The sequence below is a fragment of the Montipora capricornis genome, chromosome 6 (genome assembly GCF_036669925.1).
Source record: "Montipora capricornis isolate CH-2021 chromosome 6, ASM3666992v2, whole genome shotgun sequence".
Taxonomy (NCBI): Eukaryota; Metazoa; Cnidaria; class Anthozoa; order Scleractinia; family Acroporidae; genus Montipora; species Montipora capricornis.
The window spans coordinates 53711458-53728957 of record NC_090888.1 but is presented as its reverse complement, the minus strand read 5'-3'; the positions used below and the strand labels follow the sequence as shown (position 1 = coordinate 53728957).

The 17500-nt window shown below is 40.5% G+C and overlaps 1 protein-coding gene across 2 annotated transcripts in view; it reads right to left on the bottom strand.

Annotated features, from left to right (window-relative positions):
• LOC138052493 (midasin-like) overlaps nt 1–17500 on the bottom strand; it is a 139948-nt gene that overhangs the window by 63255 nt on the left and 59193 nt on the right. For both annotated transcript variants that reach the window (XM_068899014.1, XM_068899015.1), the window contains exons 39-53: nt 17057–17193; nt 15365–15782; nt 13915–14035; nt 12461–12573; nt 11667–11797; nt 10632–10789; nt 10043–10190; nt 9491–9647; nt 7181–7418; nt 6563–6692; nt 5749–5877; nt 4174–4391; nt 3044–3339; nt 1077–1222; nt 1–4 (exon numbers count right to left, since the gene is read on the bottom strand). The exon at nt 1–4 is cut by the window's left edge and continues 230 nt beyond it. In XM_068899014.1, coding sequence (XP_068755115.1) covers nt 1–4; nt 1077–1222; nt 3044–3339; nt 4174–4391; nt 5749–5877; nt 6563–6692; nt 7181–7418; nt 9491–9647; nt 10043–10190; nt 10632–10789; nt 11667–11797; nt 12461–12573; nt 13915–14035; nt 15365–15782; nt 17057–17193 — 2544 coding nt within the window. The remainder of the gene's footprint in view (nt 5–1076; nt 1223–3043; nt 3340–4173; nt 4392–5748; nt 5878–6562; nt 6693–7180; nt 7419–9490; nt 9648–10042; nt 10191–10631; nt 10790–11666; nt 11798–12460; nt 12574–13914; nt 14036–15364; nt 15783–17056; nt 17194–17500) is intronic.

Here is a 17500-nt window from a genome sequence, read left to right as displayed (position 1 = left end):
AAATCTGAACACAAAGAAAAACATGAATTTCGCTGAAGTAGATGTAGACTACTTACAGACCACAGGGAAAGGAAGGCGTAGAGTAACGTGTTTCCGCATACAGTATGAACTGACAAAAGGTAGCACGATCGAGCAAGGTCTGCCTTGCCATAATCCCCTATTCATGACCGGAAAAGAGGAAGACTTCCTCTGTCACACTGAAATCCCGCTCCATTGTGACCGGTGCTAGAGCAGTCAAAGGTCTCGTAAATTTCGATGCCATAAAGGGGATATGGCGTCCTCAAACACACAAACGGCTGCAATCTCACTAAACAATCTCTAACTTGGAAAAATGAGCAATTCAAATACGTTCTTTCTTATCAAGAGTCCCAATTTCGCAAACATTCAATAGACCCGTTCCTAGCATCTATATGAACTCCTGAAGAGGCTTATGAGCCTACGACTACAGAATGATTAGATGACCGTTCCTCGACCGTCCATAAGACGGTTCGTCTTGTTCTAGCACGCGCAAGTATTATGGGAGGAAACACGTAGAATGAGATCAAAAGGCGTTTGGTTGCATTTAGGAAGTTTTGTTTCTTACTTCGTCACACATCTATTGTTAATAATTTGTCATGTGCACATCCTCTGTGTCATTTATTATAAGCATACCTTTTTGTAATGTGTGCGACGTATATATTAAACTTAGCCATGAGCCCAAGACTAAGGAGGGAACAACAGCGATATACTCCTGTCACGCCGTTTTCGCAGACCGATTTATTTTTAGTTTGAATTTCCCACGTATGAGACTCTCGCAGGAGCCCAATGACCAATCGTAACAAGCCAATTTTTGCGGAAAAGGTAGTCCAAAGATAGATCGGTTTGTAAAAATGCCGTGACAAAGGGTTAGTATGGGAGTTGTTTACTCCCTGTCATGGGATTAGGGTAAGGGTGAGGGTTAGGCTTAGGGGTCCTTACTAAGCTAAGTGCACTAAACTTACGTAACCACGAGTACATCAGTACTGTTCAAGATGTGAACTTATTAAATAAACTATAGGGAAACCTGTCAGAAGGAATTATATTAAAAGGGGTCGCACCTGTTCATTAACATGTTGCAACTCAACGCAGTTCTTTTCCACAGGATCCACTGGCCCGACAGGTGAGAGAACTAAACACTGAGCTAAACCAAGATTTGCCCACAAATTACCAAGACATATGGCATCCAAAAAGAACTCTGTAGTACCTAAGGACAAAATAAACAACACGCGCAGTGTTACTATACAACAGGTTAAAAACATCTCAAACGACTTAAGGTAATTTTTAGACGATGCCGTTAGCAAATTGCATCCTCGTCCAAAGTAACGTCGAAGTGCTGCATATCTCAGGACGCCAAGATGTCGCGTGATTTGACGTTTTGTCAATCCTATAGGCTGGTTTTCACTCGCGATGGAGTCGAAGTCGGAGTCGGGAGCAGGGATGGTGCAGTGGTGAGAGCACTCACCTCCCACCAATGTGGCCCGGGTTCGATTCCCACATCCGGCGCCATATGTGGGTTGAGTTTGTTGGTTCTCTACTCTGCTCCGAGTGGTTTTTCTCTCTTTATTATTATTATTATTATTATTATTATTATTATTATTATTATTATTATTATTATCATTATCATTATCATTATCATTATCATTATCATTATCATTATCATTATCATTATTATCATTAGCGGCAGCGGCAGCGGCAGCGGTAGCGGTAGCGGTAGCGGTAGTGGTAGTGGTAGTGGTAGTGGTAGTGGTAGTGGTAGTGGTAGTGGTAGTGGTAGTGGTAGTAGTAGTAGTAGTAGTAGTAGTAGTAATCAGAAGCGCGGAGCAATACGATCTAGTGAAAATCAAACTGTCGGAGTCGGAAGCAGAATACCAATTCCGGTTATGACTCAGTCGCTTACGATTCAGTGAAAACTGTATTTGTCGGAGTCGGAAGCAGAAGCAGAGGGATAAACCAATCACAATGCTCGATTTCAAGTATTGTGATTGGCTGGTTCTTCCACTTCTGCTTCCGACTCCGACAACCTAGTTTTCACTGGATCATAAGCGACGAGTCATAAGCGGAGCCGGAAGAAAATGAGAACGTTCTGATTCTTCCGACTCCGATTCCGTCGAGCTTATGACTCGGCTTACGACTCCGATCTTTGATTTTCACTGGGTCATAAGCGTTCTTACGACTCCGACTCCGTCGCTAGTGAAAACCAGCCTTATGTGCAAAGGATGAAACCGTTTTCACACTGAAAGCGACCTAAAAAAGTTACACGTTTCAAGACGCTGCTGGGTACTTTTGTAACAGGGACTTTTTAAGGTGCGTTCGATTGACCATATTCCGGAATAGAAATACATGGAATAGAAGTTAGAAATCCTTCGTTTTTACGGAGATTCACATTAAATTTGTCAAACACCTGCTAAAATGCTATTTTAAACATATCTTTATTATCCTTTTTGCTTCAAAACGCCAGATGTACCGTTTTAAATCATCAATCTGCGTATTCTTATTCCGGAATAGGGTCAATCGAACGCACCCTCAGATTCAAGGCGCTGACGTGCACGACGGAAAAAGTCACGTAAAACTCCACTTCGAGATTATTTCACTTGGATCACCTTAATCACATAAATCACACCATGCAAGAACTGAATTGAGGGGAAAAGCGTTGAAACCCAAAAAAGATAGTGAGGGGAATGTTATGTGCTTCGGTCTTTTTTTGGAAAAGAAAAATGAGGATGAAGTGATTTGCATATTAGATTGGGGCTTTAGGTCCACAGGAAAGCACCTCAGAATCCCGTTCCTCAGTCGACAGTCCCAAAAACTGCTCGGACCTCATTCTTTTTACGCTGTTCCTTTAACGTGCTTTCAAGAAAACAACTTTGAAAAAGCAAAAGGATAGTGGAGTTTGATGACTTAAAACCTCAAAGGAAATTGTGACACTCAAAACTGAAGGTCCGAAGTTTCGAGATTTCAAGAAACGGGCTCGAGATCTAGTTTTCTTGAATAGTAGCATGTTCCATCTATAAGTAAAGGACTGTACCTGATGGTGTCTTCTTAAGAACACTGGATAGTTCCTCAAGGCAGTTCTTCAGAAGGCCGCAAATCAAATCAGCTTGTTTTATGCTGCCAGTGATTTGTCTGAAGCAATCACCTACATTAAGAAGAGCATCTTTAAGACCACCTATTGCCGATGTTAAGCCGTTGCTGTCTTTAATGCAGTCAAGAAAGTTGCCAACGAGACACAACAAATGTCGCTGCTCGTTTGGCTCTAGAATCTCTTTAATTGACAACAGGACGTGGATCAGTTTGGAAATAAACAACCTTAGGCTTGATTCCCTGCAAACAAATAAAGACACTTTAAGAAACAATGACCGCAAGTAAGAACCAATTTTTTAAGAAACTGTCAGCCTAAAATTTGTCAGTTAGAACCCCCCTAAACAAGAACCTGTCGACCCTAAAATTTGAAACAGGTTCTTATTTTCTTAAGTCTAAAAAAATGTGTGCACTCTGGCAAATAAGACCTATTGACGTTTTAGAGTTCTCTTTGAGGACAAACGTCATTCACTACTCCCACTACCATTGTTCAAAATCAAATCAAATAGCTTTTTCATATGCAGTTATCTAAATTTTATACAAGACCCTGGGTTATTAAGTATATCAACTGTTTGAGGGTGTGGTGAGAACTTTATTTCACTCTGCTGCTCATGCTGTCATGGCAGATTTCCAGATATCTTCAAAGAACAACCGTACAACATTTTAATCTGTTCAGTTTGAATTGTAATTGGGCAACGAATTTTAACAGTAAAATGTGTACATGTTGATGTTATGAATTGAAGGATTCATGTGATATTTCGATTTTACTTATTATAGTCATTTTTACGTGAATCTTTTAATTCTGTATTTACAACATTTTTATACAAATTTTATATAGAGGACAGGAGAAACCAGGCCGCTGCATGGGGGACGAAGGCTGAATACCACTAAATTGTGTCACGTGATATTTTTCTTTAGAAAATAAGAACCTATTTAAGGACCTAGATGTAAGTACCTGTTTAGGCTAAATTTTAAAATGGAGGGTTCTTATTCGCGTGGTTTTACTGTATTATACGATTTTGGATGAAACAAGTGCGCTCTTTACCTGATCACAGCTGTCGATTGGAGCTCACTCACCTTTCCAATTGATTGTGGTTATCAAAAACATTTCCATTGACCCAGAAATGTTTGCACAATATTTCCAATTGTTGAATATTGTCGTGATAGCCGTTAATTGTAAGACATTCTAAAGGTCCTTGTGTCTCGGTGAGAAGCTTCTTAGAGGCAATACTGTCCAGCAGATTCTTTGCTCCTCCAAGAAGGCAGTGGACATTTAGATCGTAAAGGTTTAAACCCTATAACGACACAAACTATAGTGAAAAATAGTGTATTATAAACTCTTAGGAATTATTAGACTCGAAAAAATATATAAATTCAGAATATGCTGTCTTATACATAAAATTATGAATAACGCTGATAGCATTCCAGATGTCATAGTATCCATAGGTATAATACAAGATTTGCTAGTAAATTCAATCTTTTTAGAGTGCAAATATCGATTAATTCTGGGAAATCGTCTTTCAAGTGTGCTGGACCCAAGATATGGGAATCTGTCGCCCCTAAAATGAAGCATCTGTCATTTATTTCCTTTAAAAAAAGAATGGAAATGTCTTCTTTTGATTAATCAAAGTTGAGTTTACTGCTGGCTTGATGCTGAGTAAAATAATACGACTCCCTCGTGCTTATAAACTTCAAGAAATAATAAATTTCATCTCATTCTACTTTACTTACCCTACTTAGTTAACATTAAGCGTTAAGCTATTTTAATTTTATATATCTATGCTTGTGCTGCAATTACTTATTTACTTACTATTAACCGTTTACATTACGGAATAATATCATTGTTTTTCTCTTTTTTATTTTTATTTTTTTTTTTGTTATTTATAATACAAATTGTGTGTAAATGGTATGGACAGTGTAAATAAAATAAAGAATTGAATTCAAGTGAAGTGACCTTAATTGAACGTAAAGAACAAAAAAAAAATCTTGCACTTAGTCAAGAATACATTGCTTGATAGACAGTTACCATGGAGCAGTTGAGTTGCTCCAAATCAAAGCCAAAACGATTGCTTCGGCCAATCAATATGGACATTGACATTCAAATGAACCAATCACAACGCAAAGCAAACAAAGCCAACCGGGACTGAGCGCGGAAAAAGCCAACGAGAAAGTCACCATGAGTGTTGCTTTTTTTTTGATTGGTTAAAAATGTGGTGCGATATTTTCTAGCAAATTTCTCCGTTGAAAAAACGCAAAATCTAAGCAATAGCAAAATTACTTGCAATCTTATAACTGAAAACCGTTCAGGAAACAAAACATCAAACCTTTTGTCACCATGGCTGAATCATTTTTCTTTATTCAAGTCTATTTATGATAAAAATTAGCAAACATATAATTGAAGGTGTTTCGAAGTCATCCAGGCTTCATTTTCGCGTCGGTTTTATTTATACTTTTCCGAAGCGATAAAACTTGCTATTGAATTTATAAGTAATTAAAAGCGTTCATCGGTGTCAATGGTTGAAACATATCAATGCTGAAGAATGTTAGATGAATACACTTTAGGACGAATTGAGTCGATTTATCTATTGCAATACCATCACCTTGTTGCATTCAAGTCATAACTGCAGTTTCCATACGAAAAAAACAAATCACCTGTTCGGCACGTTGTTTTTGTAAATTTTGTGACCAGAAAGAACAGCTCTTTAGCAGCAAGTAGTTACAGAGTAGATCACACTCTACAACTTGAAAGATGGAACAAAAGTTTCCACTCAGATTGTCACCCTAAAAGAAAAAAAAAAACAGAATCGAACAATGATGTCCAGCATTGGAAATTATGAAATGCCCGTTCAGTCAACTTTTAAAAAATGTCTCGTTAAACTCGAAGACTCGTAAAAAGCAGTTTCTGCACCTCCCGCTTTTGTTCGAACTAAACAAAGCATGGCTGATAACCCAACATCGATGGCAAAGAATACGAACGGTGTCTCCTTCAGAACTGATTCGCATATATTTTCTGCCAGGCACCTATGTTACAATGAGAGCCGGAAAAGGAGTAATGTAACTCACACCATTTTAATATCCTTGTGATTGAAATAATGGAAAGAAATTTGTTCACAGGCGTTGGCGAAAACCAATACCACTGCAGTGTCCCTGTTTCGACTTCTTTCCTTTCAGCGTAGCTTAATTAGCTTTAAATACCCGTAAAACGGAGCACTGATGGAGAGGGGGGAGTAAAATTAGCGCACCGTCGACCTCAGGTTTGTCAGTTGAATTACTGTTACGAGTTATCGACGTTAAATATGGTAGCTTTACTTTTTACTTTTATGATGCACGAGATAAAACCTCTGAACGAAGTTTACTATGGCTTCTAAGATTCTTCCATGTCTCCAATCGCCAAACACCTCCACAGCAATAAGAGACAAGATGAAATTACAAAATATATGGTTAATTGACTCTGTTATGGAAATACCTTGGGTAATATCGCCCGCAAATATTGATATTGGGCTTTTACTTCCGGTTTTCTGCTTGTTTTATTCAACTGATAAGCTGCGAGTGCTTCTAGTTGTTTTTCCACCTCTTGTGCCTGATGGAAAGTTGTCCTGAAATTAAAAAAACGTCGAATACAATCACATTATTAATGTAGCTTGTCTGATATAATGACAGTGGTTTGATATTTGAAGCGTCTACATACTAGGTATGCAACGGGTTTTGAGTAAACTACCGTGCAATGTCTCTAGAAACGCAACTATATCTTTGCGCCCACACGCTCTTTTAGTGGTACATTGCAAGAAAGCGTAGCAGCCTGTTTGAACATTCATGTCAACGTTGTGTGTCACATAGAAAGGTTCAGTTGAAGACCGCCGAAAAATTGCACCTTTTCTCTGTTCATTGCCACTTTCTTCTATGACGTGGCATAAATATTAATATCGACGGATTTCACAAAACTGCAAGATGACTAATCGATTCCTTTACGTCGAAGGTGTTTGGACGCAGCCTTACCATCTTTAGCGTTATGGACCGCTAGTTTGGTCTTGCCATTATAACTGCTGAAAATTGCGATTTGATAATAAGATGAGACAAACCTGACCTGCAAGCCATTTGATTCGCCAATCCTGACATTAATGTTGCAAGAACCGAATGCTCTTGCCAACAGCAAATTCGGTCAAACAACAGGGACAACGCCTGCTCCATCTCCATTTCACTCGTTGTTGAAATACTCGTTGGAGCCACTTGTACTTCACTAGAATCTGCAACAGGGAGTGCTTCATCTTCTGCTTGTGGCCAGATCTTGTTAACGTTCTCCTCCAGACTGAGAATGACTGAATCTAAATGAAACAATGAAATAAAATAATGCTTCTTGTCCCGTTAATGGCTTCTGAGGTATTGAGAGAGCCATGCGGCATTGAAGCACGGTAGCGTAATCAACAGGATGAATCAGAATCCATTGGATATCTGAATCAATTTTTCTTGAGCTAATCTCTCCTATTTCAACTTCTCCGTTAGAGGGCGTTATGCACCTTTTGTCGCAAAAGGCTAAAGTGCTTTCAAAGACAAGGAACTAAAATTTGGTGCCACATAAGATGACGAATGCCTGAATTTGCTACCTGAAACAAACGGAAATTCCAGTCTAGGTGTGTGTTTCTGTCTTTTTCGCTAACACGAATTCCTATTCACCATAAAGACGAAGGCGCTCGAAGGTACCAACGATTTTGTCCCTTCTATTTTGAAGAATGAGTGGATTATGGTTTTATAAAGGACTTTGGGGGCTGAGGATATGCAACGTTATCAAATGGACCCTACCGCCCCGCGCACGCCTTCAATGCCAAACAAGTGGGAAAATCCCCGTATGAGGGCCGAACGTATTAGCGCGAGAGGGCCGGAAAAAGCCGTACGGTCCTGGTAGTGGGCTCGATTACCAGCGCTCCCCTCCGAAGACACGGCTGGACGCGTGAGGTGAGCCATTGCTGATCTCCGCCAATCAGAGACTAGCCTGCCCAATCGAGCAGGCATAAATTATATTCTTTAAAGGAAATGTTCAAATTGTTGCTGCGAAGGTAATACCTGTGTTCGAGCTTTACGGTGCCTTAAGGTGGGAAACATCCAAGATTTCGACAACGGAAACCGAAAGTGTTCGAGAAGCTGGAGAATGGAATCGTGTCGTTTTCTACCGTCTGCGTACTGAAAATTCACTAATTTTCCAGTAGGCGCCAAGGGCAAATTACGGTTTTCAAATCTATTGTTACTGCAATTTCTCCTTGGACTTCGCTAATGCGAGCGAAAGCAAAATTCTTCAAGATCAATTGAAATTTAATACTGCTGAGTTTATTTGCGGCATGCAGAATGAGGGGGCCGATGAGGCCGACTGAGAGATCTGATTTTGTTGTTAATTCGCCGGCTGAATTCAAACTCATGCACATTATATTGACCATTTCATCACAAACTCAAGCTCGCATCATCTGAAAACTTCACATAGACGTTTTAGACATTGCTATGTAATTACTGTTTTGTTAAAATCATTGTTCTGGGATGTCTAATTCTATTTCTCTGCAACTATTTACTTTGCATAAATTATAAGTTGATTTAACGTCACAGACACAATCTATCGTTCAAGCGTCCAGCCGTCTCTTCTCGGGGAGGGAACCGAACTCGAGGTGAGCGGCAGAAATCGAGCCTACCCTGCTAGGTACATGTACTGCTCTGTGCGATGCGATTTTAGACGATTTCGTCGCCTTTAAAAATTCAAGGTATTTACAGCCAGAAAAGCAAACGCAAACGAAATATTTGACTAATTTTCTGGGCAAATTTTTGTTACTTATTTTGTCCAAACTTAATATTCTGAGTGATCATGAATAGTGTTAAAGAGCGCATGTGATTAAATGCTTATTGACTGAGTTTACGCAGGGTCGGACAGGAAAATATTTGGCCCTCGGTAATCGGCGCACGGACCTAGCTGCTGCTATGACGTACGCCATAACCTCTGCCCAAATATTTCCCTACCCGGCCCTTCCACTCAGTCAATATACATGGTATTTTGGGACTTTTTGATGTATGAGCGTTAACTTAAGTGATTTTCTATTGAGATGTCTTCGATTGTAGAGGCATATTTAAAATGGAATATGACTAAAGCACGTTATTATACTAAACGGGCGTGACGTACCGGCATAAGTTAGGGTGCTAGATTTCTGCCAGGCCGAAGCCCACTTAGACAATAAATAGTCGGATTTGTCATGGATGGTTCCGAACGAAACTCCACCAGGCATCCGGCCAACCGAGTTTTCAGCATGTTATGTTTCACATGAATTATTACCATTTCACCAACACCATTCACATTTAACAATAAGTGTTTTCTTTTAAACGGAAAAGAAGAAACCGAACGTTCGTTTGGACGAAATCTCACCACACTGTAGATGCCCGTCTGCCAGCCTGTTCACGATTACATTGCCTAAAGCCAATGCTAGCTTCCTTTGCACCTCACGTAGTTTCTCCACATGGTCACCTCGTTGCGGTTTATCGAAAAGCTGGTCAATCTTATGGCAAAGCTGATGGAGCGATTCCTGAAATGCAGATCCGAAAACAGTTTATATGCAGAAAAAAGGGGGCACTCTTCAGCATGACCATTTTATGCTATGAGCAAGCCAATCCAAAAAAAAAAAACACAAGGTAATCGAACTTTAAAACAACTTGGCCATAAAATCGATCTACACAAGTTCGGATGGTTCGATGGAACATTCTTGCTCTCACGAACGCAATGGTACGAGCACATGAAGGAGACTAAGACAAATAACTTTCCGTATGAGCCTCAAACTGCCCCCTCCGTGCAGTCCACCTGTCAGAACACGAATGTAGTCCATTCTGGTGAAACAACTCGCTGGCCACAGCGGCTTTCAGATAAGATCAAACGCGCGCAAAAATAAAAAAATTAAATAGAAAGCATGACGCTTCTACTCACCCACATCTGATAGGCAGCTTGAGATCGAAACGGTGGTGGGTGTCCATACACGGTTAAGACCTTATTGAACACTTCGGCCATCCTGTTGTCTGTACCCAAAATGCCGTTTAGCTGGTTTATGACTGTGACAAGTTCGCTTGGAAGTTGCCTACGGAAATAGAAAAATAAAAAGGCACGGGAAGACTCTATCTTTGTGTCCTGTTGGGATCAAGAGTAAAACCTAATTAGGTTTACGTCGACCCGGTCTACGTTTCCCCACGAAATACTCTCCAGCGGTTTTCGGTTGGTAACGTAGTTGCTCCCGAAAATGGTGATACCAGATTTTTTTATCAGAAAACTGGAGGAAGGCAACAGCTATAGCCTGTCCGACTTTCAAAAAGCCGGTGAAAATGACTTTGGTCGTTTCTCACGTTTTTCTCAATGAATTCAAGCTTCTTTGATGCATGCTGGCTGAAACAGCTGGCTTTTCCCCGGTCGAACAGAAAACCATCCGATCAAAGGCGGTTGACCCATTAGAATACGACTTAAATCAGCAGACGGATTTCTTACGCTTTTTCAGTTTGCACTGAAGAGAACATTTGGTTGATACCTGTAATCAAGAACACCGAATGCTACTGGTACAGTGTTAAGAGTACGTTGTACAACCCAAGTCCAATGGAGTGACAGTGATGAGAAGGAAAAATGGCCACGAGTTAGCTCTTGACATGTCCTCCAAAACTTGTCTCTCCACACAAGACCATCAATAACCTAGTAAATATAATTATTAAAGTCTTCATATCAGAACTTCACTGTGCTGTACGAAATTGTGCATTTTTAATTGGGTGATGCAATGATATCCTTTGACGCACTATTTTGGTGTGTTAATGACTTTCTCTCCCCTCCCCTAAGGAGTGCTGCACAAACCAGTTGGGCAAACTCTCAAAAAATGGTTGCTGAGAACACTACGAGTGGTGGTGACATTCTCAGAAAGGAAGAAATAAATGTGTTTTGACTTGTTGCTGTTGTAATTACTGCTTACTTTAAACCCATCATCCCTTCAGAGTAGCACATTCAGTTTGAATACTACTGAAAGACTACAGACTTATCTTCCGTGATTTACAAGCAATGAAACGCTCTCTCACAGCGTCCCACTGGTCTGCGAGCTGGTTCATGTGATTCACTCATTCTTCGGTAAATCACTCCCTTTACATTATACAACCCACGCATAAATATCGCTTCCACTAAATAGAGTCTAAGGAGCAAATAGCCTGGTTTTCTTTCCAATGTCAGCATTAGCAAACGCACAAAGTTATAAAGAATATGCGGAAATGAACGGTGACCTTCCTTTTCAATTTATATCCAACTTTATTTAACAAAGACAACACATTGTTATATACCTAGACTTTCACTCAACAAAACGAGCACTGTGATTGGTTGATTCTTTGCCACGTGCCCCTGATCAAATTCAAAGGTATCCCGAATCGAACGTCTAAATATGTAACAAAGAACTAAAATGTCTGGTCCCTCGCGAAACTAATTTGTTTTCTTTTCCCTCGAGTCCAGATGTTTCCCGAGACGAAGACTCAACAAAACTAACTGTTATCCTTGGGACCATACATGAAGTGTATATTATCTTCGTACTCACCGTCCAGTACTGGCTGTCGCTTAACGGGGTCCCTTGAGAAATACAAAGCTCCAAAAATGATGAAAACAATTTGAAAAACGGTAAAAGATGAACAACCAATGGATGGGGCAAAAATTCCATTTGCACCTTGCCTGCAAATTACAGAATAATGCACGATTTTAAACAATATAATAGAATTGTGAAAACGGTTGGTTTCGAGAAGGATAAGCCGGCCTTCAGTATCATTGGACGTTAAAAAAATTGTTTTGATTTTTTTTATTCGGAGCTATAAGAAAGAGCCCACTGATTCCTAAACAGGTAGATGACATTTCTACGGTCATTTAAAATCGAGATTTGGAGGGAATCATCCTTTGCCTCCTGCACTTTTCTGGACCACCAGCACTTTGTGAGGCACCGTTATTTCTAATTTCGTTCTTCACCGGTTTTGTAGAGGAATGTAAGAGGAAATGCAAGATTCAAGGATACCTGTGAGGTGGTCTCACCTTAAGCCACACCACTATTATACGGACAGCCCCCTCAGCTTTGGAAATAGTGAATGAGCTCTTAAACGTCCCACAGGGATAAGGAACAAGAGGTGCAAACCAAAACGAAGAATAAAATTTAGCCATTTGCAGAAGGGATTCCAAATACATCACTTTCTCGTCACGTTGTGAAAGACACTGAATGTTGGTCCGGTCAGAGTTGAACCCAACGACATCAAGCACAGTACCTTGCTGCTGTACTGTTTGAGCTTCCTAGTACGTGGATTTGGACAAAGACATTTTTCTCTTCAAAGTCGCATGAAAGACACTTACCGGAATGATAAGCGTGAGAAAGTTGAAGCAAGTTCCTGGTCTTCGAATTCACAGGATAATGGCAATCCTCTTCGACATAACACCGTCTAGCTTCCATTTCTAAAAGGGACAACCTGAGATAAAAGAGAACACAAGGGCAGTTCATAAGCCACACTGAAAGGAGATAAACTAAGAATAAAGCCAGGATCCGAGCTAGGATTCGAGCCAGGATCCGAGCTAGGATCCGAGCCAGGATTCGAGACCTAACCTGACCTAATCTAACCTAACCTAACCGAGACCTACCCTAACCCTAACTAGACCTAACTAGACTAGAACCAACCTAAATAGACCTAACCTAACCGATTCGAGACCTAACTTAACGGAGAGATTCGAGAATAAATAGCGGAGAAAGCTCATCTTAGCTCGAATCCTGGCTCAAAGTTTAGGTATCCTCCACTGAAAGAAGTTTACACGAACGGCAGCCACAACGGTTACTGAAATCAACTCTAAACCTAAGCGTAGTAAAATCGGTATTAGGGAGTTTAAGCAAAGACAACGGCTACGGCTACGGCAACTACACGAAGCAAGAATATTATTGGTTAAAAAAAGAAAAATACTCGTGCTGCACGTGCAACACGAATTGCCGTGCATTTCTGTGCCGTTCTCCACAAAAAAAAACAAGGTGAAATCACCAACTTTTAGGTTTCGACGACAACGTGAGGATATAACAAGGAAACAGTAATTTTCTGTTTTGACTTTAAAACCGTTTGTACCTTTTCAGTTACAGGATAGTTCGCCTGTATTGTGCAAGGTGAACAAGACGGAATAGTCGCGAAATACTTGCGATAGCGCTAAGTTATATTTTGGACTAACGTTTTCGTTGCCGTAGCCGTCGTCTTTGCTTAAAGTCCCTGTTACCTAAACACAGCGTAATGTTTTACATGCTAAGAAAAAACAAAAAAGAAGAGCAAAACGTCGTTAGAGACAGTACGCAATTACATCCTACAAAGGTACAAGTAACGATGATCAAGACGCAAGGTTAATAGACCGTATTCATAAATGGCGGTCACATTTATAATTCTTTCGTCCACGTGCAAATTAGCCTACCAAGCCTCATTTTAGAGCAAAAATTCTTTTCAATTCACTGTATGGTATCGAGGCTTGGTAGGCTAATTTGCACTTCGACAAAAGAATTATAAATTTGCCGCCATTTATGAATAAGGTCTATTATCTCAGTGTAGAAAGCACTCGCTTCGCACCAATGAGGCCTCACTTCGTACCCTGGATCATGCCAAACACGGTTTAACCTGTTCTTTCTCTGACTTTCCTCCTCGAAAAGCGAAATAATATTTGATTTTAAGCTATTTACTTTGATTTGCTGTACTCTCAACAACAGTGCTCCATTGAAAAACAGGTGACAAATTTATATCGCTAGCAGTGCTGAATTTAGACTGCCACCTTCTTTTTCAACTTACCTATTAACTAAGCCTGATATTTCATTTAGTGGAGAAACATTCCATTGACATTGTTTGAGGTGATAAAACAGATCCTTGTTCATTCTTACATCTACAGGAAAATGCTCAAGCATTGAAGAATCTGCAAGAAAAAAAATATCGTATTCAGCTCGAATACTTTGCTGTTATCAAGCAGTATTTGGATCACTCCTGTCGAACTTAGGGGAGGGGGTTGTCATGTATTTGGTACCGCCAAAGACAAGAAAACAAGCGTGTGAAGTGGAGTATAGCGAAGAAGCTGATGGTAAAGGAAAGAAATTGGAAATATATAAGAAACAGTTTTGACAAGGTTGGACCAAATACGTGTCGACTGGATAAGAAACCCCCGCGTTTTCGCTTCCTTTATACATCTTCTTCCGGTGGTCACGCTCAGTGACAACGACAGTAAACAAATCGCAGCGGCGACAAGCTTTCTTATGTCGACCGTTTTAACACTAAGAACTTTTTTAGTGAAGGTCAAAAAAATTTAGTGAACTCGGAAAATAAAGAAAATTTATCAAACTATCGACTGTTAAAACGAAAACCTTCCGTTTGCAGTACTTCGCTTCACTTTAGCAAATTAATCACTGTCATTCAATATTTTTTTCGCGTAACAACGGTTCTGCAATGGTTTCAATGAAATTTGCGCGGGAAATTTTCGCGACCGGCGACCGGGAACGAGTGCATTGCGCATGCTCTTGCGTTTGACCGCGGTTAAGTTTTGGCGGGTCAAGATTTTCTAACTTTCTGGGAAACATGAAAAACAAAACGTTTTCTTTACATATCCCAGACTAGTTTCAAGGCCAGATAAACAATAAAAGAGCGATATGCCTACTGGGAATTTGTTTCTCAAACGACCAGTGGTTAGGGTTAACCAAAACAAAAGTGTTTGTATTTCTTTGTCAGGGGCACGCACGTGACCGCCCTCACGTCATGCAGTGAACATAAGATACCTGGCGCCCGTTTCTCGGAAGTCCCAAAAACCTTTCGGGCTCGAAAACCCATTTGTGAAAATGCGATCAAATTGTTTTAAAAACTGGAAAGAAGTAAACAGTTTGATACCTTAAAGCTCTTTGTTATATAACACAAGGAATTATGGCACCCAAAGAGTTTACGGGACTTACGAGAACGGGCTCCTGTATACCGGTCTAAGGTTACCGATAACGGATATTTTGCCCATAAACGTGAAAGGTTCGTGTGTAAAGCCATTTTGAACTAACTTGCGGGCATCGGAGCATTTCAGATGCAAGAGCAATCCACTTTTAAAAGCTTTCTTTTAAGCGGAAATGTGAAATTGGCAAAGGTCCCTAATAACAGCCGCATTCCCGAGTGTGCTTTTTGTACATTAGCAACGTTATCATCGTGGCTGGAAATTGTTTTTACACAACTGTGGAGAACAGGGTAAACTACTTCCTTGCTCTCAGCCACTCACCAAACTGTGTGGATTTGACTTCGTTCATCATCTTCTTCAGCCTCCCCATGAGTTGACTGTTGAACAATGCACCAAAGCTGTGTGCAAACGCCTTTGCAGTTTCAGAAACATTTTTCTGGTAGGGTTCATTAGTCAGCACAGAATTCACCAGTGACTGAAGATAGCCCAGCCTCAACTTCCAGTCATGAACTGACGATCTTTCAAGCAACACCAACATGGCAAACTCCAGTTCTGCTTCCGACTGCAAATTTCTGAGAACTTGAAGAGCAGGCAAACAGTGGAAAGTAATCATTGCCATAACGGAGTTCGCATGGTAAACCTGGGCTGATGGGAAAAGCTCAGGAATAGCATGGATAGGGACTTCGCTTTCCAAGTCTCCCAACATACTGACGTGCTTAGTGGTCAGGTCCTCTGCAAGCTAAACAGAATGTTATTTTGAGCCGAGGGGGTGCAGGACAAGTTCATTTTATTCCCTACATCTGTTGTGATCGGCCATTAGTTTGGTAGTTGTGGTCTTCCATTACTAAACTGGAAACAGTTCAAACCTGCACGAAAGATGTTCAGTGTCCTCTGGGATCTACGGATGGTGAGATAAGGAATTGATTGAGACGAACAAAATTCAACAGGGAGCAGGAATGGAGCAGTGGTGAGAGCACTCGCCTCCCACCAATTTGGCCCGGATTCTTTTCCCAGACTTGGCGTCACATGTGAGTTGAATTTGTTGGTTCTCTACTCTGCTCCGAGAGGTGTTTCTCTGCGTACTCCCGGTTTTCCTGTCTGCTTAAAAACCAACTACAATTGATATAAATTATTGCCCCAGCGCTAAATACAGTTTACACTTAGAGCAGTTTTCAATTAAGTGTCGAAAGTAATAAGCGAATTGCTTTGGTTTTTCATTCCTTCACTCAGTGATTTGTTCAAGGTTCTCGCGCCATTTTTTCAACCAATCAGAAGTGAAACCAAAACCAAGAGTGGCTCGCGCGTGCACATTTTCCCGCGCTTTGTGTTGGCTGCGTGTAATTACTTCGAGTTTTGATTGGTTTACTGGATTGTCTCCGTCCTTTTTGATTGGCCAAAGTAATTCCTTTGGTTTTGGTTTTACGACACTCGATTGAAACTCGTTCTTAATCAGAAAGTTCATTGTCATTGTTAACGGGGACCAGTGAAGGGGTGAAAGCGTCAAGATAAAACAAAATTTTCGAGAACTAATTTCTCATTTGATGTCAACATGTCAGTTGTCGCAGTACGCTATACGAATGTCCTCGGAGCCCAGTTTAATAGCCTTCGTCCACGAGTCCCCTGTACATTGTTAGAGGAGTGTCCGAACAAGCAATCGGGAAGGTTCGTCACCTCCAAGGATCACTCAGCTTCCTCTCCAAGTACGCCTGAAAAATCACTAATAAGTACGCATCTCTTTCGACGGTTTCCTTATTAATAATTGTTTTGGAGAAATCCAGTAACAAATGTACGTTGAACCTACCTGTCATTTTTTTTTCCAACATCTCCACAAATCCTTAAAAGGTTATATGTGTTGAGTCCGAAACAAAAATGCACACCATAAGCAGGTAGGTAAAATATACGATAACAAGAAGAACTGGATTTATCTATGATTTTGTGTAAATTCTTCAACACAAATGATCAGGAACTCGCGCAGCGACCATAACAACCGGCAAATGACAACAAATACAGTACCTGCTTGTTTTCATCAGATGCCTGATTCCGTACGTAAACTTGTTGAAGAGCAGTTACAAAAGCGTCTGTTGTAGGACTCCCCCTCTGAAGCAGTTGCGCTGTGAGGGAAGCTGCACGAAGAGTGTCCAAAATGGAACCTGTCATAAAACAACAAACTAAGGGGTATGATATCACTCCAAACGACAAAAAAGTCAAAATTTCGTTCCCTGCAATAAACTAACACGACAAAAGCTCGTCCCAGTGTAAGTGGCAGTAACCAAATTTTATTTTTTTTAGTCTAAGGAAATAACACGATAGCAAAGCAAGACTCTGAGCTTCAATCACGACATTGAAAGTTTGGTGCGCTAGTAACTACATCACCTGACTCGCTGTCACCACTGCGTATAGAAATTAAAAAGAAACAATCAAGTACATTTCAAGTCAGTACACTTCCAACGTGGTAAA